The following is a 20,513-nucleotide window of genomic DNA, read 5'->3' as shown; positions in this document are numbered from 1 at the left end:
CGCCGGTTGCATTCGTCACGTGACGAGAAGGCGGAAGTGGCAGTGACGGGCCAGGGGTCTCGGGTGTCTCCGGCTCCTCCGCGCCCTCCCGCCGGCAGCCCCAGCGGTCCCGTCCGGTCCAGGGGAGGGCGGCTCTGCGGTACCGGCACCGCGCCCGCCCCTGTCCTGTCCCGTCCCGCGGTGCCCCCAGCCCCGGCGCTTCGCCGCCGCTCGGTGCCCGCGGTGGCCACGTGGCCCAGGTAGGCTCCTGGTCCCGTCCGCAGGCCCAGCGGCGCCGATCGGCGCTGGAGCGGCGCGGCCGAGCTGCGGAGGCTCCGCTGGGCGTTCATGAGGGGCCCGGGCCCGCCTGGGGGCTGCACAGCCCGGGCCGTTCAGAGCTCTTCCCCGGCTCTGCCGGGCCGGGCGGGTTCGTTCTCCCTTGGGAGTCCAAACGTCGCTGTCTCGGCGGTTCTGCAGTCGAACAGCAGCCGCCGTCCCCTGTTCCCCCGACTGAACCGTCACCCCGGGTGCATGGCGATGGGTGCCCGGACTGTCAGCACCTCCCGCACCCGCCCGGGCTGGGGCTGCTCCGGCCTGGCCGGGGCTCCCAGCCCCCTGCCGCCGCCGTGTCCTCGCAGGGCTGCGCGCGGGGCCGGCGGCTGCCCGGGCTCTCCGGCAGCACCGCGGTGTGCCAGCGCTGGCGCTGTGTGCAGCTGTGCACAGGGAGCCCCAGGCTTGGCCCAGCTCCGCGCCAACAGCTTTAACCATCTCCAGCTTGGGCGGCTCCTCACTCTCACTGGGGTTTCTCATGCTGCAGTGCTTGACTGAGAACGTCTTTATGTTGGGTTATTTTGGAAGAAAGGAGCTGCGTTGTGCCTGTGCTCTCCCGAGGCCAGGACACATTGGGCTGAACCTGTTGCTTGGTCCTTGTACGTGGACACACTCGCTGGGCGTGGGGCTGAGGTGGCGTGTCCTGGCCAGGCCCCGGGGCCACCAGGCTGCATCACCTGCACTGCGGCTCCATGCAGAGCAGCTCTGGGCGGGCAGGTGCCTGGTCTTGCTGGCCAGAGTGGCCGGTACAGAGCTGGTGCTGATGCGGTGCCAGCGGCAGGAGGACAGACTGTGTCATCTGGCACAGTCTGCAAGTGCAGAGCTGGCCTGCCAGAAAGCTGAGGGCCAGTGTTGGACAGTGGGTGGGCCGGGCCAGCACTTGGTGTCTGGCCATGGTGCTTTTCCAGGGTGAGGGGTGGGGGCCGGATCCAGCCCCCCAGACCCAGACTCTGCTGCTCCCTCAGTCCCTCTGGCACCTCCTGCCCCAGGCAAGGTGTCCCAGTGGCACTGTGTGCTGCTGAACCACCATCCTGGTGCACTTGCATCTTCTGGCTCGGTTTCAAGCTAATTACATCCACCCTCGGCAGGTTCGTGCCCTCCCTGTCCCAGGGAGGCAGCGCCAGCGGGACCCACCCCAGGCTGTGGCAGCGCTGCCCAACAGTGAAGCGGGTGACAAGTCCCTGTGCCTGACGGTGACGCAGGTGCCGAGTCCCTGTGCCCAGCCAACTGCTGCCATCACTGTTGAGTCTGAGCTGAGAGAGACCAAGGAGCTGGGTTTGGTTTGGTTTGGTTTGTTTTTTTTCTATTTCTCCTCTTCAACGCAACCCTGCATAGCTTGGCAGTTGCTGTGAGGGAGGTGAAGCTGGGAGGACACTAGAGGCCCCTGTGGACATTGTCCCCTCCCCATATGTCCCCTCTCCGTGGCTCAGGCCAGGGGAGCTGGTGGTGCTGTCTGAGTGCTGGGACATCCCCATGCTCCCTGTTGGGGAAAGCTCCATCTTTTGGGGGGGCGAGGAGGAACCCCTGGCAGAAGCTGCCTCTTGGGTGGAGGGAACAGAATGGATCCCATGGGCCTGGCAGGTTCCTCTCTTTGTGCCTGTGCTCAGCCGCTGAGCCAGATGGGGGCTGTTCCCCATGGATGGTGGCTCCGGGGGCTCGCACGGACCCTCCTGATGCTGGCGTGACTGGTGGAAAGTTTCCTAAAGCTTCCCTGTTCCATGCAGAGGTACTGTGTCCTCTGCCTCACAGCGCTGTACCAGCAGGAGCTTTGCTGGGATGGTCACCTGCTATTTTTAAAAACACTGCGAGGCCCCAGGCAGGGGTAAGCAGGGAGTTTCCAAGAACAGCTCCTCTGATAGTGCTCTGCCATTGCAGCTCCCGTGCCCGAAATCCTTTCACGGCCAAAGAAAACAAAGAAATGTCGGCAAGAGGCTTAAAAGAATCCAAAAATGGCTGTGGCACATGTTGGTTGTGTGTCCAAATATCTTGGTGCGGGGAGCGCCAGGATAGAGGCCTTTTGGGAACTGGCTGAGATGACAACACAACCTCTTGTGCCTGGAGAGCAAAGCGATAAGACTCACGTGGGATCTGAAGCTGATTTGTACCGGGGTGGGAGCGCTGGTACCCATGGCAGTTTGTCCCCTGCACTGCCCGTGAGCTCCCAGGCTCGGTCATTGTCCCAGATTAGGTGGTGGCCGGTGCTGAGCGCAGGGCCCCCCCCGCAACCCGAGCCCTTCCGCAGTCAGGGATTTTGTGTCCGCGCTGTTTGTTCCTCCTTGTTTCCTTTTTTAAAGAAAACATTGCTGGCAATGTTTGTGTAGCTGCAAGGCACGGATCCACATCAACCAGGCTGGTGTTTATATCCCACCTGGGACGGGCAGTTGCATCAGCACATTTTGTAAAACATTGAGCAAAACAGCCCTTGCTGCAGGAAATGGTTTTTTCTTCACCCCAGATTGCATCACCGCCCGGATCCTTCCCAGCACCGGCGGCTCCTGAGGAAGCTCCCGGGGGATCGCTCCGTGCCGGGGTGGCAGCGAGGAGGACAGCGTGTGCCCGGGGAGCAGCGTCCCCATGGTGCTGGCGGCACCGGGCTCTGCGCTGCCAGGGCGCAATGGGAGCGCTGCAGGAAAACACCCATCTGCTGCGGCACCCTGTGATGGGCCCTGGCGCGCTCCCGAGATAGCAGGAGCTGCTCCCTCTCTCCCCAGGCTCAGGAGCTGACGAAGGGCCAGGCCAAGGCCACTGACCCCAGTGAGATCTGGCAGGAGGTGGCTCCCTGGAGCCCAGCTCTGTCCGTGTGTTCCGCTGCCACCCTGCCCGTGGAGGGTCCCTGCTCTGTCCGTGTGTCCTGGTGCTCCCGGGGCCCTTGGTGCCCTCCTGCCTGTGGCCTCAGGAATGGTGCTGAGCTGTGTGCTGCCTTCCGTCTCATCCTGCCCAGCCAGAGCCGTGGCTGCCGTTGCCACCAGGCTCTGGGGCCACCGACAGCCACTCCAGGCTGGGTTGTGAGCTGCTGGACAGGAACAGCTACAGCCCTGCTGGCCCCTCCACGCTGCCAGATGCACTGCTGCTGCTGGCTGTTGTTTTCCCTTCTGGAGGGATCCTGTGGTTTCCTTCCCAGAACCTGAGACCTCGGAACCATGGTCCAAGGCCGCTGGCTTCCACCCTCTCCTCCGCTGCTGATTCATCACTGCTGGTTAGTTAAAAAAGGCTAATCAGCAAATTACTGAAATATAAGTAAAAAAAACAAGGCGGGCTGTGTATGTGCAGTGCCAGGCCGGTCCCATTGCACGCGCGGGGCAGCTTGGCCTCAGTTTTGCCACAGGGGCTCCTGGCCTGCACAGCCCCCCCAGGCCTGCCAGGACCCGGCACAGCCGCCCTGAGCCCCACGGCAGCTCTGGCTATGCTGCTGGTCTGGTCAGTGCCCCCTGCCCCAGAGAGGAGGTCGCCGGGCTGTGGGGTTGCTGTGCCACGAGGTCCTGGGACATGCCCATGGGGCTGCGGACACAGCAGCTCCCCAGGGCTGGTGGCTCTGGCTCTGGTCTCCAGCCATTCTTCCCTGGCAGCACGGCAGCTCTCGCTGTCTCCATGTCCCCGTGGCCCGGCAGCTGCCATCCCATCTCCCATGGCACCCATGCCTGCAGAAGGGGCTTTAGGAGACCCTGCAGTGGTGCAGCCCGGCAGCTCCCGGCCGTCGGGCTGTTTGCCATCCCTGGCTGCCTAGGCTTTGTCCATATGCCTGTGTTGACAACTGAGCCGCTCTGAATTAATTTGGCAGCGAGCATTAGAACAGTTGTCAAATGTTTTACTGAAATTCGAGCATGTTGCATCTACCACTCTTCCTTCTGCTTCTTGTAGTTTACAATTAAATACAACCAGTTTTGCCCATATTTCACCTTCTACAAACCCCCGCTTCTTATTCCTGAGCCGTTTTGTTGCTGGCAACCGGCGGGTTCCTGGCGCCGCACTGTCCCCTCCGTGCGCTGGTCAGGCAGGCAGGTTTGCCGTCATTGTCACACAATTGCTGCTCTTCCCGTTTTAGCAGGCAGCTGCCGTGCCCATCTCGCCCCCAGGGAACAAAGCGCTGCCCACCCGTGCTGTGCCGGCGCAGCAGCTGTGCCTCCAGGAGCCCGTGGCCGCCCGGCCCCATCCTGCTCCCCTCCCAGCCCCCATGGGGTGCAGGAGATGGGCCTGATCCTGCGGGTCCCCCAGGCGGGGATGGCTCCGGGTGCCTGAGAGGACAGTGGCAGCAGGGCTGCCCATGAACACCCCTTCCCAAAGCTGCCGCAGGTGACGAAGTCTCAGTGCTGCTCCATGCAGCCTGGGGGAGCCAGGGCAGCCCCTGGCCCCTGTGCCCCCCAACATGTCTGAACCTCCCGCAGCCAGGGAGGGCTCGGTGGAACACGGGTTGCTCAAAGCTGGAGGCAAAGGCTGAGCCGGGATGAGGTTCAAGGGGTGAGTTTAGAGTGAAGCAAGTCATGAAACACAAGAGCCGCTCGGCGTTGGGAGCTCTTGCAGCCCTTCCCTGGAGCCTGGGGCTGCCTGGGGCTGCCTGGGGCTGCCGGGCTCTCTGCTGCTCCCCGGCAGATGCGGCGGTCTGGGCAGTTTTCCATCTGGATCGAAAACCAAGGCCATTTCAGAGGCCTCTAGTTTCTTCAGAGAGGCTGACTGCTTTCTTCAATCTCTTCCCAGATTTCCCAACTGGAGCACTTCCTGGCAGCCAGGAGTGTGGATTCCTCCCCATCCTGCAGAGGTGAGCAAGCTCAGGTGAGTGCAGGGCTGTGCTGCACAGCAAGGGCTCCGTGTGGGCTCTGCGAGGCGCAGGGTCCCCTCCGCCATTGGCATGACTGTGTCTGGCAGGCCGGGCGCCAGCCCCGCCACCCCAAGGAGCAGAGCACAGGTGGGAGATCCCGGCTCCAGCATCCCCAGGGAACCCCAGCAGATGGGGTTTTGAAGGGTGCCAAGGGGCTGGGGAAGGTGTGGAGGGGGGATGTCCCAGCCTGATGCAGGGGGTGACTGTGCCACCCACCTGGGTGCCGTGTGACAGCCGGGGGATCCACCATGTGCTGTTAGGAGCTGGGATTGGTGCTGCTGCGTGGTGAAACTGCAGCGCTGGTTTCAGTGCCTGCAGGGCAGAGGTGACACTGGCTGCGTCATCCTCCTCATCCTCACCCAGATGAGCAGCTGTGGGGAGCAGCAGTACTGGGGCTGGGGACAGGACGAGCCTCCCGCCTGGGCAAATGGGCAAACAATTTGCAAGAAGCTGGTGAGAGGGTGGGGAGTTTCCCAAGTGAGGCACCGGCAGGCAGAGTCTGGCAGGGACGGGCAGGGTGATGAGCAGGTGCACCCGCAGAGCAGGGGACACGTGGAACGGGGCAAAGCGGGGCCGGCAGCGCGTGGGGCCGTGGCATGCGGCACACTTTGCCAAGAAGGGTCCTGGGCGCAGCTGGAGGATGTGACCCAGCCCATGCACGGCCCGGCAGCGGGGCAGCAGATACGGGAAGCGTGTGCAGGAATGTTGTTTCTGTCTGGAGCCCTTGAGCAGGAGCAGTGGGGCTTCCAAGCCTCTGACGCAGAGCTGGTCCCTTTGCCTTCAGTCCTGCTCCCACGCCAAGCATCCTGGTGCCAGTGTGCGGTGGGGCAGGCGGGTGCTGGCGGGGGTGGCAGCTCTGCTCCCTGGGCTCAGGGCACTGCAGAGCCTGTGGCATGGGGCAGCACTGGACTTGGGGTGCTGTGCTGGGGCTGGGGGCTCATGCTGGTGCCCTGCCTGGCAGCCAGGGCTCCTGGCTGTGCCATGGGGTCTGCCAGGCCCGAACAGTCCCTGCCCTCTGTACTGGCCGTGCCTCCCCACGGTGCCAGTGCTGTGCTCTCTGCGACCCGGTGCTGTCTCACCCGCACAAGATGCTGACTCTCTTCAGCCCCGCTTCCCCTTGCCACCACACACCGCCGTGCTCCTGCCTGGCCCTTGCCAGGACCTGCCCTTCACTCCCGCATCCCCCACCATTCCCCGCACATCTCCTTGGGTGCTCAGCTACAGGGCAGTGACTGTGACAGCTGGGTGTCCCCTTGCCCACCCGCTCCTGGGCTCTGCTTCCAGCTTTGCCACCCTGGTGCACCTCATGACTGTGACTCTCGGGGCTCTCCCCTGGCCGGCTGGTGCCAGCACCCTCCCCAGCTGAGCCCCACTCTGCTTGCTTGAGCCGGGGAAATGGAGCTGGGGAGGGTCTGGGCTCAGCTCGGGGGTCCCTGTCTCCATGCAGGACCCTCAGACCTCGCTGCTGGCCCATCTGGAGACCCACAGCATGGCAGCGGTGCCACCATGTGCTGTCAGCTCTGTGGGCAGGGACCCAGGCAGGCGTCCACCCCAGTCAGGGTCCCAGAGCAGTTTCCCACGGGGGTCTGCCTGATAGTGGTCATGAGTAATGGCGTGGGAAGGGGCTGCCGTGGCTGTTCCTTCCCCTTTCGGCAGCCGCGGTGGTGACAGCCAGCCTCGTGGCTTGGGTAGAAGCTGGGACCAAGGATGTTTGCGTGGGTTTTTCCATATCATTTGTCCTCGCGGGGCTCTGGGTGCAAACGGGGCCCCGGTGCAGATACAGGCTGGGCAGAGCCCCTCGGTGGTCCTGATGTCCCTGGCAGCCAAAAGCCATCCCCTGCACTATCTCTGCTCCCCAGCACCCCGCTCTCCCACCAGTAGCTGCCCTGAGCACCCCGGGCACCTGTCAGTGCCGGGAGGTGTGCCATAACGAGCTCCTGGCCAGAGCTGCCCCACGCAGGGCTGGGGGTGCCTGTGGGGCTCATGCTGGCAGTGCCAACCCGTCCCCGTGGAGTTCCCCTGCCCAGCACGCTGAGGCTGCTGGTGCTGCAGACGCGGGGGTTTCCCTCCTGCCCCAGCCCTGCCCCTGCTCCCTGTGGAGCCTCCAGAGAGTCACCAGAAATTCCCCCGTGCTGGTGCCATGAGGAAGCTGGTGAGCGGGGCCATGAGTCAGTGGGAGAGGCTGGGCCGAGAGGCAGAGCTGTGGCCAGCAGCCCCTCTAGGACCCCAGGTGTCCAGCATGAGGGTGCTTGGGGCCATTTGCCATGGACCCACCAGTGCACCCCAGAGCACATGGGCGCTGGCGGGATGGGCTGTGTGGTGTGCGGGTCCATGGCTCACAGCTCCTGCTGCCATTGCTCACTCCCAGCCCGTTCTGGCCAGTGCTGCTCAGGGACCTTGGGACACCTCGGCAGAGTCCCATCCTCACATGGGGAGCTGCTGCCTCCTGCCTTGCAAGGAGCTGGGCCGCACATGAGGGGCAGCAGGCTGGACCCCGTCGGGGGGGAGACAGTGGGGGTGGCCTGGCTGAGGGGTCCATGGCCTGCGTCCCGCAGGAGGGGGCTGTGTGCGGGCACCATGGGCCAGACGTGTTTGTCACATCGGGGCACAGGACAGCGGATGCTTATGGGGCAACTTCCTCCGCGTGGGAACCGGGGATGCTCTTGCATGGCTGTGGCGGGGAGTGAGGCAACCCCGCAATTTCTCAGCTCCGATTCCTCCCGGGGGGGTTTGCACTGCCTGTGAGTGCCCGGCTGCGGCCCCAGTGTGTGTTTGGCTCAGCCAGAGCCAGGGCAATGCAGGGAGGGGGTGGCTGCAGGGACACAGGCTGGGGTCTCAGGAAGCGCAGGGCAGCAACAGGGCTGGGCTGGGGAGATCGTCTTGCTGGGGACAGCTGAGGGCTCAGGGAGATCCCGCAAGGCTGGGCTTAGCAAGAGATGGGGTAGGGCGACCTGTCCTGGGACCCGTATCTTGGGCAGTGTTGCTGGGCTGCACTGGCCCTCCCACCTTCCTCGCTGACACTGCACCTTTCTCTCGGCTTTGCCATCTGTTTTCCCCTCGCTCCTTGTCCCTGTTTGCTTTCCCCTTCACCACTTGGGTTCCCACAAGCGTCGGCACTTTGGGAGAAGCAGGAAAACGCATGCCAATGGCGAGGTTTGTGCTGCGCCAGAGAACTTGAGTCAGCAGAGCCCTGCGAAACAGCCAACAGCAAGGACAGGGCATCCCATGTCCCACGGCACCGTCAGGGGCTTGGAAGTAGCCATGGGGTGATAAGCCACAGGGACCCCCTGTGCCAGGAGCACTCTGCCCACCAGGGTGATGCAGCTGCGGTGGGGATGTGGGGATGGACGCCGTGTCCCGGTGAGGGCCTGAGCGCTAGTGCACAGCTCCGGTGCAGAGGAGATGCTGGTGCCGGGGCTCTGGGCAGCTCTCCTGCCAGCTCTGCCTGTGCAGTCCTGGCAGCTGCTCTGGCCCCACAGCTCCAGCTCCGGCAGCATCAGCCCTCAGCTAGCAAGCTTGGTGTCGGCTGGTGCAGTGACATGGCTGCGGTGTCCCGAGTGCCTGTCCAGCCTCCACGACCCACTGCTGTCCCTGCTGCCACCATGGCCATGGAGCTGGCAGGACGATGCCCCTCGCCGCTGCCCTGCCATGGGGCAGCCAGGCTGTGCTGCACCCCAGCACAGCCCCCGGCCGCTGTCCCTCACACCGTGCATGGCTGTGGGACCCAGCATGTTTAGTAAACAAGGTGATGAAACAGTTAAGGCAGGAATGGAGGAGCCTGAGTGTGCGTTTCGTCACCGTGGGAAGGAAGCGTGAGTCGGCGCTGGGGGGTCTGAGGGTGACTCACTGCCTCTCTGATGCATAAATAGGAGCGGGAGCCCAGCGGCACCAGGAGCAGAGCGGCAGGGACCCAGCACAGCCACAGCCCTCCTGCCACCACCATGGCCCTTGTCCTGCTGGCCCCACTGGCCGTGGGGCTGCTGGCCCTCTCCTGTGGCGCAGCTCCTCTCCAGAACAAGCCACGGGCACTGGTCACCTTCCCTGGAGAGCTGCTCAGTGGCCTGTCAGATGTGGAGCTGGCTGAGGTGAGGGGAGCACGGCCAGACTGCCCCTCCTGGCACCCCAAGCAGCTCCTGGAGCGGCAACGTGGCGCTGTGGGCCAAGCTCAGTGCTGCCCGTCCCCCTGTGCCCCGGGGCTACCTGGCCTGGGGGTGGGCACTAGGGTATGCACTGCTCGGAGCTGCCCAAGCCCCCTCCTGCCCTGCTCAGCCCTCTGGTGCCTTTTCTCCCCAGAGCTACCTGCTGCGCTTCGGCTACACCACGGAGCGGGAGGCAAGGACAGGTGACAAGCAGGTGTCCCTGACCAAGGCACTGCGCAAGATGCAGAAGCAGCTGGGCCTGGAGGAGACAGGGGAGCTGGATGCCGGTACGCTGGAGGCCATGCGAGCCCCCCGCTGCGGTGTCCCCGACGTGGGAACCTTCCTCACCTTCGAGGGGGACCTCAAGTGGGAACACACGGACCTGACGTACCGGTGAGTCTCTGCCCCAGGAGATCAGGCTCATGCCCGTGGGGCGATGGTCCTCAGGCGATGCAGACGGGCTTGAGGGTGCAGGCAGGGCAGCAGCCTCGGGGCAGCCAGGCAGCACAGCTGGGTCTCAGCAGAGCTGGCCATGCCGGCACAGGGGCAACATCTGCTCCCTGGTGCCCGGGAGAGCATCTGAGCCCTGGCCCGAGGGCAGTGGCCGGCTGCTCTGCCCAGCCGTGCCAGCACTGCTGTCCCCTCCCGGGACAGGGACACATCCCAGCTGCATGCCCAGAGCAGAGTCAGTCCTGTGGCACAAGCTGGGACCTGGCAGTGCTGACTCCCCTGCAGGGTGATGAACTACTCCCCTGACCTGGACCGTGCTGTCATCGATGATGCTTTCAAGCGGGCGTTCAAAGTGTGGAGCGACGTGACCCCCCTCACCTTCACCCAAATATACAGTGGCGAGGCAGACATCATGATCATGTTTGGCAGTCAAGGTGATGTCCCGTAGCAAGGCCAGGACCCAGCTCAGCCGCGGGGACATGTGCCCTGCCTGGAGGTCTCACCCGTGTCCCTCTGGCCACACAGGGGCTGCACAGGGCTCATGTGCTCAGGGTCCGTGTGCGAGCGGGGCATGTTGGGGCTCCTCTGAGTGGGCTGGCTCTGAAAGTGCTTGTTCCCATAGAGCATGGGGACGGGTACCCCTTTGATGGCAAGGATGGGCTCTTGGCGCACGCCTTTCCTCCGGGTCAGGGGATCCAGGGTGATGCCCACTTCGATGACGATGAGTTCTGGACGCTGGGAACTGGCTTAGGTAAGGGCAGGGCCTGGCGGGTCAGGGGAGGGGCTGGTGGTGCCCACCCCAGCCCTGTCACTGAGCTGCCCCTCTCTCGAGCAGTGGTGAAGACCCGCCACGGGAATGCCAATGGGGCCGACTGCCACTTCCCCTTCGTCTTCGAGGGCCACTCGTACTCCCGGTGCATCACAGAGGGGCGCACGGATGGGCTGCCCTGGTGTGCCACCACCGCCAGCTACGACCGGGACAAGAAATACGGCTTCTGCCCCAGCGAACGTGAGTAGCAGCAGCCGTGGCTGCAGGCCCTGCCCGGTGTCACGGGTGTTGGGGGCCACCCTCACCCCTCCTCGCCCTGCAGTCCTCTACACCAATGGTGGCAACAGTGATGGGTCCCCCTGCGTCTTCCCCTTCATCTTTGACGGCACCTCCTACAACAGCTGCACCACGGATGGGCGCTCTGACGGCTACCGCTGGTGTGCCACCACCGCCAACTTCGACCAGGACAAGAAATACGGCTTCTGCCCCAACCGAGGTGCAAGTGGGAAGGGGTGCGCAGGGTGGCTGATCCCCAGCCTTGGTGCACAGGGTGGGCTCCCAAGGGCTTTTGGAGCTGTCCCAGGTTCTTCTGGCATGGCCAGGGCCAGCCCCACTGACGCTACACTATGCTGCAGACACGGCGGTGATTGGCGGCAACTCCCAGGGGGACCCGTGTGTCTTCCCCTTCACCTTCCTGGGGCGGTCGTACAGTGCCTGCACCAGCGAGGGCCGGCAGGACGGCAAGCTCTGGTGTGCCACCACCAGCAACTATGACACCGACAAGAAGTGGGGCTTCTGCCCAGACAGAGGTACCAGGCCCCCTGCCCGTGCCCTCCAGACCCACCCTGTGGGTGTCACAGTCCCTGGCCAGTGTGTCCTGTCTCACCAGCACTTTCTCCCAGGTTACAGCATCTTCCTGGTGGCTGCCCATGAGTTTGGGCACTCACTGGGGCTGGACCACTCCAGTGTGCGGGAGGCCCTGATGTACCCCATGTACCGCTACGTCCAGGACTTCCAGCTGGACCCAGATGATGTCCAGGGCATCCAGTACCTCTATGGTGAGCAGCTGCACTGCAGCTGATCAGGTGGGGGTCCCGCTGTGCTGGGCCAGCTCCTAGCCTTACATCCTCCCCTGTTTTTGCTCAGGTCGTGGCTCTGGCCCTGAGCCCACTGCCCCTTCACCCGTGCCCACTGAGGAGCCCCAGCCCGTGCCCACCGAGGAGCCCCAGCCTATGCCCACTGAGGCTGGCAGTGCCTCTACCACTGAGGAGGAGGAAGAAGAGCAGACACCAGAGCCCACAGCCCAGCCCATTCCTGTGGATCCCAGCCAGGATGCCTGCATGGAGAAGAACTTTGATGCCATCACAGAGATCAATGGGGAGCTGCATTTCTTCAAGGACGGGTGAGTGGCAGTGCCCAGCACCTCCTGCCCTGGTGAGTGCCAGAGTGACAAGGGGGAACAGAGGGACATGGGGCTGTGCCAGGGGTGCGGGGGACAGGGAGCTGTGCCAGGCCAAGGTTACCAGCACGGCTGACCTTCCCCACCAGGAAATACTGGACCCACTCATCCTTCTGGAAGTCAGGCATCCAGGGTGCCTTCACCGTTGCAGACACCTGGCCCGGCCTCCCAGCTGTCATCGACGCTGCTTTCCAGGATGTACTCACCAAGAGGGTCTTCTTCTTTGCTGGTGAGCTCTGCTCCTGCTGCACTCAACCCTGGTGCTGCGCTGGCACCCTTGGGGCCAGCTGATTCTCATGTTCTCTCCCGACTGCAGGTCGGCAGTTCTGGGTGTTTTCTGGCAAGAGTGTGCAGGGCCCCCGCGGGATCGAGAAGCTGGGCATCGGGAAGGAAGCCGCCCGCATCTCAGGGGCCCTGCAGCGGGGCCGCGGCAAAGTGCTGCTCTTCAGTGGGGAGAGCTACTGGAGGTGAGCAGCTCTGGATTGCCACAGCGGTGCCCGCTAGCTCCCTGCAGTGAGGGGCTCGGATGGGGGGATCCCAGCAGCCTTCAGCACAGCTCTTCTCTCCCCACAGGTTGGATGTTAAGGTCCAGAGGGTGGACAAGGGCTACCCCCGTGCCACCGACGATGTCTTCACCGGTGTCCCCCTCGACGCACACAATGTCTTCCTCTACCAAGGTGAGTGGGGACCGTTGGGTGGGGGCCGTGCTGTCACCCCCAGGCTGCCCTGAATCTCCTGCAGACAGAAGCTGCCCCTCTGTACCCAGTGCAGGGCAGGGGCTGCACTGTGGGGATCGGCCCTGGGGCAGGGCACACCGTCAGCCCTGCAGTGCCTGTGGTGGGGCTGGCAGGGCCCATAAGGGGACCAGATCCTCATGTGCCCCTCGAGTGGCTGCTGGGATGGATCCCCGCATGGCTGGCCACCTGCTGACCCTCCACTCCTTCCACCTCCCTCCTCCCCCAGACAAATACCACTTCTGCCGGGGCAGCTTCTACTGGAGAATGACGCCGCGCTACCAGGTGGATCGGGTGGGCTACATCAAGTATGACATCCTGCAGTGCCCCGAGCACTGAGGACCTGACTGGCTGCCTGGCTCCAGCCAGCGTACTGCTCCCTGCCCACTGCTCCCAACCGCTCGGTTCCCATCTCACAGCCTTACCCCCCGGGGCATCGGGGGCCGCACAGCCTGGCAGCCATGGGGCAGCCCCCACTGAGGTGGCAGCTTTGCCGTCTCCTTGGCAGGAAGGGACAGGGAGTCCTGGGGTTGCCCCTTGCGGGGCCCTGGCTGGGGAGCAGGACTCTCGCTGCAGCAAGCACGGTGCCGCCTGTGCCAGCACCGGATGTGCCGCGCAAAGGCGTTTGCCTGGTGCAAACCGCACACAGATCTGTAACGACTTTGTCTTTCTCCTGAGCCAGCCATGCTGGGTCAGGCTGGGCTCCGCTGGGAGGTGGTGCCTGGGGACTTGGCCAGGGCAGGGGCATGGGGCTCTGCCTCCTGCCTGCTGCCCACTCTGCCAACCTCCACCTGCCCATTTTTAATAAAGACAATTCTTTCGATACATCCTCCGAGTGCTCTGTCAGCTGTCTGGGGCCACGGCATAGCAAACACCTGAGGTGCCAGGCCGGGGGCATCACCCTAAGGGGTGGGGTGCCAGCGTCGCTGGGGAAGCGGGCACTGGGTGGGGGAGCTGCAGCCAAGCCCTCCTTCTGCAGAGGGCTCTGGGATCCCTAAGGGACACTGGGGCCCACCAGGGAGGACGGCCCCCGGTCCCAACATCCCCCGCCACCAGCCCCACGCCCTGTGCAGCCCCCGTGCCCCGCCTCCCCTTCAGAGCGCCTCCTGCCCCAGCCGGTCCAGACCCGTCCCAGCGCGGCCCGAGGAGCGCAGCGGGGCCGGGGCCGGGGCCGGGGCCGTGGCAGGGTGGGGCGGCCGCAGTCCCGGGGCTATAATTAGCTGTAATTAGCAGTCACGGCTCCGCGCAGGGCGGGGGCAGAGTGCGGTCCCGTCCTGTCCCGCGGGGTCCGGTCCCAGCAACCTCCGTGGGACGGCAACTGTGGGGCTGGGCGGGGCAGAGCGACTCGCGGTTCGTCCCGTCGACCCGAGCCGAGCCGTGCCCAGCCGATCCGAGTCGGGCCCAGCCGTGCCAGCCCTGCAGCCGCGGGGGCGGCGCGGCGGGCGGTGCCGCGGGCACTAGGACCCCGGTCAGCGCCCGGCGGGGCCGTGCTCGGCGGCCGCCGGGGCCCGGAGCCACTTGTGGAGGCGGCGGGGCCATGAGCCGGCGGTTCACCGTCACCGCGCTACCCCGCCACGGCCCCGCGCCCGCCCGAGGGCTCGACCGCGCCTCGGGGAGCGACCGCCTGCCCGGCCGCGACGGCAGAGGTGAGCGCCCGGGCACGGCCGGGAGGGTTGCGTGGGGCAGGGTCTCTGGGGCAAGGTCCGTGGGCACGGTCCGGGGGGGGGAGGGTTGTGGGGCAGAGCCGGTGGATCAGGGTCTGTGGGCAGGACAGGGTCTGTGAAGAGGGTCCATGGTGCAGGGCAGGGGCGGTGGGGCAGGATTCCCAGGGCAGGGGCCGTTACAGGGCTGCGGAGCAGGGCAGGGCCGTCGGGGCACCGTGGGGGTGTGCAGAGTGGCTTCAGGACGGCTGTAAGTCAGCTGGACACCTCAGGGGTTGCGGGAACCCCTGGAGTTGAGCTGGCATGGGGCTGCGGGGCTTGGGACATGGGTGCAGGGGGGGGAATGGATCTCAGCTGCCTGGGCAGGACCCCTCATCCCTGGGCTCTCCCCAGGGGCTGCCCCCACCCCTCAGGGAGCTCTTCTGCCCCATCGCCATCCCCATCATCTTTTGGAACAGGGCCCTGCTCCCGCAGGACTGGCAGCGGGACGGAGCTGGGATTGCGGCTGACATGGGGGGACAGCTGTGGGTTGTGAGGCTACATGCTGCTCCCTGGGGAGCTGTGACGGAGGGTGGGCTGCAGGTCCCAAGGCGCGAGGGGACAGGCTGCGCCAGCCTGTGGTGGTGGTGGCCCACTGGGCTGCAGTGGGCTTTGGCGCTGGGGCCGGCAGGCTGTCGCCTCACAGTGCCTGGGGGACGTGGCAGCAAGGCTGTGCTGTCACCGGAGCCGTATCGATCCCAGAAACCCAGCCGATGGCAGCACCGTGCTGCGTGGAGCTGTGACCTTGCGCCCTCGGCAAAGGGCACTGGTGGGAGGCAGCGAGCAGCTGGATGGACACCACAATGGCCCAGCCAGGCTCTGCCCCCGCAAGTGGGCTCTGGTCTGTGGCATCATGGCTATGGCCAGGTGGTGAAGGGCTGGACCTGGTGGTGAGCGGGTGTGCTTGTCACGCCATGGCATCCCGGGGTGGCTAGGCCGGGGCCATGGGCTCCTCTGGGGGCAGAGCAGCCGGTGGTGAGCTGGAGCCGTGGCCGGGGCCTGTGGCCCTCCAGGATCAGCTTATCTGCTGGGCTGGGCAAGGAGCAGGCCTGGCCAGGGGGAAGCGGGAGTGGGCATGGCACAGGGGCTGCATCAGGGGAGGTGCAGGAACGAGGTCCCTCGTCAGCTGAGCTGTGACCTTGGCCCTTGCAGAGGACAGTCAGTGGCTCAGCCCTACCAGCAGGCGCCCCAGGATGGACCCTGCACCATGGGTCAGCCACAGCCGTGGCAGGGTGCATGCTGAGGAGCTGGGGCGGCACAGAGGACATGGAGAAGAGACCCCAGGCTGCCCCAATTCATGTCCCACTTTGAACTGTGGCCCCAGGGCTGCGGATGCAGCTTTCCAGGGTATGGATGGGAGGGGGTGCTGTGGGGTGAGGCTACAGACAGCAGAGCTGCCTGCACAGCACCGGGGAAGAACCAGGTCCAAGGTGGGTGCTGGGTGCTGCTTGGCCCTTCTTAGTGTCACGCATGGGGCTGGCAGTGGGGCTGCAATGATGGAGACGCAGGGACCATGAAGTGGGTCCCGGGGTGGAGTAGGTGGGGACTGCAGCCGTCTGTGCTGCACCGTGCCGCGGCAGCATGGGGACCCGGCACAGATGCTGGAGCTGCGGGACCACCCGGCCCCCGTGGGGCCTCGCTCCCAGCTGACCCTGCACAGGGGCAGCCTGCCCGGTGGGTCGGTGCCGCACTCCTCGCGCCGTGGCGGGACCGTGGAGCAGCTTTGCTGCCGCCTCTCCCGGCCGCCTCTGCCCACGGGTGGCCCCACGCAGCCGGCACTGTGAAGGGGTTTCAGCCCCTGCGGACCCGGGCTGGGCCAACCTGAGGCTGCCGGGCGGCCGTGGGAAGGGACTTCCTGGGCCCGGGCGCACGTTGCTGCTGCAGCTCGGCCGGGACCGGGGGGTTGGGCCGGTGCAGCCGCGGGGGCCGTGCGGGGGCTGCGCGGGGTCTGCCCGGGCAGTGCCGGGCCTCGCTACCGCCAGGGGGCGCTGCCGTTACGGCCTCTACCGGGTGGGTGTGCCCCGCCCGGCCCCGCCCCGCCGGGCCCCTCGACCCGCAGCCGTTAGCAGGACCCGGCGGCTGCGGCCGCCGCGCATGAGGGTCTCTCCCAGAACCCGTGGCGTGGGGGCTCGGGTGGGCCTTCCCCGGGACCCATCTGTGCGGGGCTGGGTCCCGCCGGGACGCTGGCCCTGGAGCTTCCCCGCCGCCCCGGGACGCTGGCCGTGGGGCAGCGGCCCTGAGTTGGGGGCCACCGGGGTATCCCTGGAGCGGAGCTCTTCCGTGTCCCGAGGCAGCCGGGCTCGGCGGCAGTCGCCATGGCAACCAACTGGTTAAGGAGCCTCTCTCGTTGCCATGGAAACCGGGCCCGGTGTCATCTCTGCCGGCGGCTCCTGATGCTTGGGGGGTTCAGCTGCTCGCCCAGACCTGCCAGGGGCGGGCGAGGCCGTGGGGCTGTAGCAGGGCTGTGTGGGGCGGGCAGGACTGCGTGGGGCAGCTGTGCTGGGGGCCAGCCCCGGGCAGGGTAGACACGTGAGAAGGGTGGGCTTGGGTGGTGGCTGGGTCCTGGCCATGTGGCTGCGCCCTGGGAGGATGGGGGGCAAGGATGGGGCAGGACCCCCCACGAGGTGCCAGTGCAGGACCCCTGCAGCCCCCACTCTTGGGAGGTGTCATTAAAAGCACCAAGGGGCTGCGCTGTGGAGGGGCCGCGTGGCACAGGGGTTGTGGGACTGCTCCCGGGAGGAAATGAGGCAGCCTAAGCCCCTGCTGCTTGCGGTGTCTTCCCAAGGCCTGTCTGTGTCACTGAATCCACCGTGGGCTGCTCCACCACGGGGTGCTGGGGGCTGGAGATGTGGGCTGGGCAAGTGGTGCTGTGTGGGACGCTGGGCACCCCAGAGACTCAGCCAGCTGCGCTGCTGCACCCGACCCTGTCAGGAGCAGCCAGCGATAGCTGTGCAGCTGCTCTGCAGCCGGCACCATGCCCTGCAGCCCTCAGCTGCGGTAGCCTGGCGTCCCCAGGGCTCTCCAGCCAGCATGGGGCTGCCTGGGGGCTCCTTGGCTGCACTGCCTGGGAGCGGGGCCCAGTGGGAGGGACTCACTCCTGTGGCTGATTCCTGGGCCAGGCTGCCCAGCCACTCACTGCCACAGCCCCGTGTCTGGCAAAACATCTGGATAGGGCAGCCAGGGACACCTCGCCAGCTGTGTGTGGTGCAGGGATTTTGTGACATAGGAGCTCATGGCCTCCTGCCCTGCCCCACTGCTGCCCTTCTGCTCTTGGCCTTGGGCAGCTGCACCAGCTCCCAGCACCAGCCTGTGTTCCGCTCACAAATACATGGGGCACTGTCCCCTCCCTCCGCATCCTGTCCCACAGCTGAAGCGGGTGGCAGGTCTCAGCTGGCACTCGTGTCACCTCCAGGGTCTGTTTTTGCCCTGGTGCTGGTGGCAGGGCTCTGACTTGTCTGGACAGGGACAAGCAAGACCCCTTCATCCCACCAAGGTGCTGCAGGATGTGCCCCTGGGCTCGTGGGGCTGGCAGGACAGAGTGGTGCAGGGCACACTGTGATGCAAATCATCTGCATGGCCCCTGGTTGCATGTAAGCGTCGCTGCCCTCCACGCCCTGCTGTGCCTCCGGGCTCCCTCCCTCCCTTCATGTCCTCCTAGGGTGTCTCCCACCCCAAATTTTCTTTCTCCCGGGGGCTGCCTGGCCTCGTGTTCTCAAGCCCCTGGTGCTGCCGGGAGCACCCTGCAGAGCTGGGACCACAGGATGTCCCATCCAGGCAGGGTGGGGGATCGGGAAGGCTGCTGACGGTGCCCAGGGATCGCTGTGTGCTGACTGGCATCTCTGCAGCACGGCTGCCCCGGCCTCCCAAGCCGGCTACTGCCTGGCTGCCCGCTCTGTGCCCTCAGGAGGTTTCCCAGCATCTCCGCACGTGTCTTACTCATGGGAGGTGTGACCACTGCAGCTGACAGGACAGGACAGGACAGGGCTTGCAGCCGGCTGCCAGGACACCTTCCCTAGGAAAGGCTGCAGGGACAGTTCCCCACATCTGGGCTCTGCATGGCATGGTGGGTGCAAGGGAGACTGCAACATGTTCGGGGAGCTCTGTGGGGTCTGCAGTGATACAGAGCGGTTTGCAGGGGAGGTGTGTGTATGGGAATGGCTCTGGCTCTTGGAGGTGTCACACAGCTCAGCAGTCTCCATCCCAGGGGGGAGTGCAGAGGTGTTGTGAGGGGTTGTCCAGCTGTGCTGTGCCAACTCCTCGGCCTGCCGGAGGAGCTGCGCAGCTCTACCTCGTCATTCCTGGGCAGCCTCTTGCAGTTAAGTGGGGCACTGATGCCGTGCCTGGCCCCATGCCAGCATCCTGCCTGTGCCCAGGCTCTGGGGCCACTTGCAGCTGATCTTCCCTGTCATGCCCAGGGAAACCCACCTGCCTCCTTCCATCCCTGGTTCCTCTGCCCATGCCCTCAAGCTCCCCGCAGCCTCCCCTGCCAGACCCCTTTTCCTGGAGAAGGGTCTGGTGTGGGGGCTGCCTGCAGCCCCCAGGCGTGGGCACTGCCCAAGCCATGCCAAGCCTCTTTGCTCCTGGTGGGACTGGGGCCATGTACCCCAGTCCCAAGGTGTCACACTCACAGGCCAGGGTTAGGCCACTGCTGTGCTGGGGGGGGTGAGACCCCTCAGTCTGCCTCTGCCCCAGGGACACCCCAATATGCCCCCCTGATGGTGGTGTGCATGGGCTAAGCAAATGTTATTGATAGCGTAGCCCCCCTGTGCTTCCGGCAAATCCCAGTCCCTGAAATGGAGCCATAATCCAGGGATTAGGGGATTAGTGGTCTTTCACGTGCTCCCTCCCCCCATCTGTTTTAGCAGGAAAATCCCTCTTGTGCCATGCCCACGCGCTGCGGCCTCCTGCGCAAAACCACCCTCCCGGCACTCGCTGTGGCGGGCTGGCCCCCGCACAGCCCCCGGCCCGCTGCCCCTCTGCCCAGCCGTGGCGCCTGTGCAGGGGTGGGCTCTGCAGACCCCCGTGAACCTGCCAGGCAGGGCAGCTCTGCCCACTGCATCCTGCCTGCAGCCCTGTCTGTGCAGGCAGCTGTGGGGGGGCAGTCGCGTCCCTTGGGAGCGGGCCAGCCCCTTGCTCCAGCACTGGCTCCCGCTCAAGGCTGAGGGATGCGGGGCTGACAGGATGGTGCTGCTGTGGTGGGGCAGGAGCAGCCACCCCCCACGGCCGGTGCAGAGAGTCCTGGGCAGGGACAGGGACCCACAGGCCGAGTGAGGCAGGGGTGGCAGCACTCTGCCCGTGCTGGCTATCCTGCTGGCTGTCCTGCACGGTTTGCCGCGGAGCTGGGGCTGTGCTGGTGCAGCTCCCTGGGGACACCAGGCCCAGGGGTCCTGGCTGCAGTGGGCAGGGCAGGGCTGGGGCTGCCAGTGAGGCTGCTGTGAGGGGTCCGAGCCCTCCTGCCCTGCAAGGTGAGGGCCGGGGAGCCTCTGCGCTGCAGAGCAGCTGGCCCCGTACCAGGAGAAAGTAAACAATTAATTATAGCCGTCAAGAAGTAACTAACGCCAGCGGGCTGTCATGATCTCAGCCGGCTCTGGAGGAGATGCCGGCAGCTGCAGCCAGCTCCGACTCTGGGCTCCTCCCGGATTAAGTGTTTGAGAGAAGGGGGTCTGCAGGCGGTCCCGGGGTCAGTGCAGGGTCCTGTCAGCAGCCCCCAGCCCGAGCGTGGCCCTGAACCCTGCGGCCCTGCTGGGGAGTGAGCTGCGAGGACAGGGTGCTCTGCAGGAGGCAGCGGGGCCCGCGGGGGTTGGCCCCTTCGTAGCCCTTCTCCAGGGTCAGCCCCCAACCTGCCGGGCTGCAGGTCTGAGGGGAAGCTGTGCCAGGGTGTTCCTGGGTGTGTCGTGAGCCCTGGCCCCTGGAGACACCGGGGGGATCAGGGTGAGCACACTTCCATCTGTGGGCAGCGTTTCCCACTCTGCAGGGCTGCTGCAGCTTCTGCCGGACTGCTGGCCCTACTGCCGGGTGGTCTGGCCACCCCTCTTCTCTGCAGGGTGGGCTTGGATGACGGTGGCTGCAGGCCAGTCCTGCTGCTGGGGCAGGGGGACCTCGCCCCCGGCCGGGGCCCTGCTGCCTGCAGAGGGATCCTC

At 65.7% G+C, this 20,513-nt stretch overlaps 2 protein-coding genes across 5 annotated transcripts in view; both read left to right on the top strand.

The window, feature by feature from the left end:
* The first annotated feature begins 29 nt into the window (after positions 1 to 29).
* Positions 30 to 13,500, top strand: MMP9 (matrix metallopeptidase 9). Of its 3 annotated transcripts, XM_065032046.1 has the most exons (16): positions 32 to 239; positions 1,398 to 3,505; positions 5,002 to 5,076; positions 8,992 to 9,207; positions 9,416 to 9,654; positions 9,997 to 10,145; positions 10,334 to 10,462; positions 10,547 to 10,720; positions 10,803 to 10,976; positions 11,116 to 11,289; positions 11,383 to 11,538; positions 11,627 to 11,882; positions 12,029 to 12,168; positions 12,256 to 12,406; positions 12,513 to 12,616; positions 12,903 to 13,500. In XM_065032046.1, the coding sequence occupies exons 4-16, from the start codon at positions 9,064 to 9,066 to the stop codon at positions 13,010 to 13,012; spliced, it is 2,100 nt and encodes a 699-aa protein (XP_064888118.1). In that variant the 5' UTR covers positions 32 to 239; positions 1,398 to 3,505; positions 5,002 to 5,076; positions 8,992 to 9,063; the 3' UTR covers positions 13,013 to 13,500. The 3 variants fall into 3 exon arrangements, with proteins under 3 accessions (XP_064888120.1, XP_064888119.1, XP_064888118.1); XM_065032048.1 differs by lacking the exon at positions 1,398 to 3,505 and having other exon boundaries at positions 30 to 239; positions 5,002 to 5,062; XM_065032047.1 differs by lacking the exon at positions 1,398 to 3,505 and having other exon boundaries at positions 30 to 239.
* Positions 13,501 to 14,057: 557 nt separating this feature from the next.
* The window catches only part of SLC12A5 (solute carrier family 12 member 5), a 32,000-nt gene continuing 25,544 nt past the window's right edge, over positions 14,058 to 20,513 (top strand). Inside the window, exon 1 of one of the 2 annotated variants that reach the window (XM_065031994.1) lies at positions 14,058 to 14,319. In XM_065031994.1, the coding sequence (XP_064888066.1) occupies positions 14,211 to 14,319 (109 nt within the window). In that variant the 5' untranslated portion in view covers positions 14,058 to 14,210. The remainder of the gene's footprint in view (positions 14,320 to 20,513) is intronic. The other variant, XM_065031996.1, reaches the window with a different exon arrangement.

This window comes from Columba livia, chromosome 16 (genome assembly GCF_036013475.1).
Source record: "Columba livia isolate bColLiv1 breed racing homer chromosome 16, bColLiv1.pat.W.v2, whole genome shotgun sequence".
NCBI classification, from domain to species: Eukaryota; Metazoa; Chordata; class Aves; order Columbiformes; family Columbidae; genus Columba; species Columba livia.
Note: the sequence above shows the minus strand (reverse complement) of the source record. Positions and strands in the feature narration are given on the sequence as shown.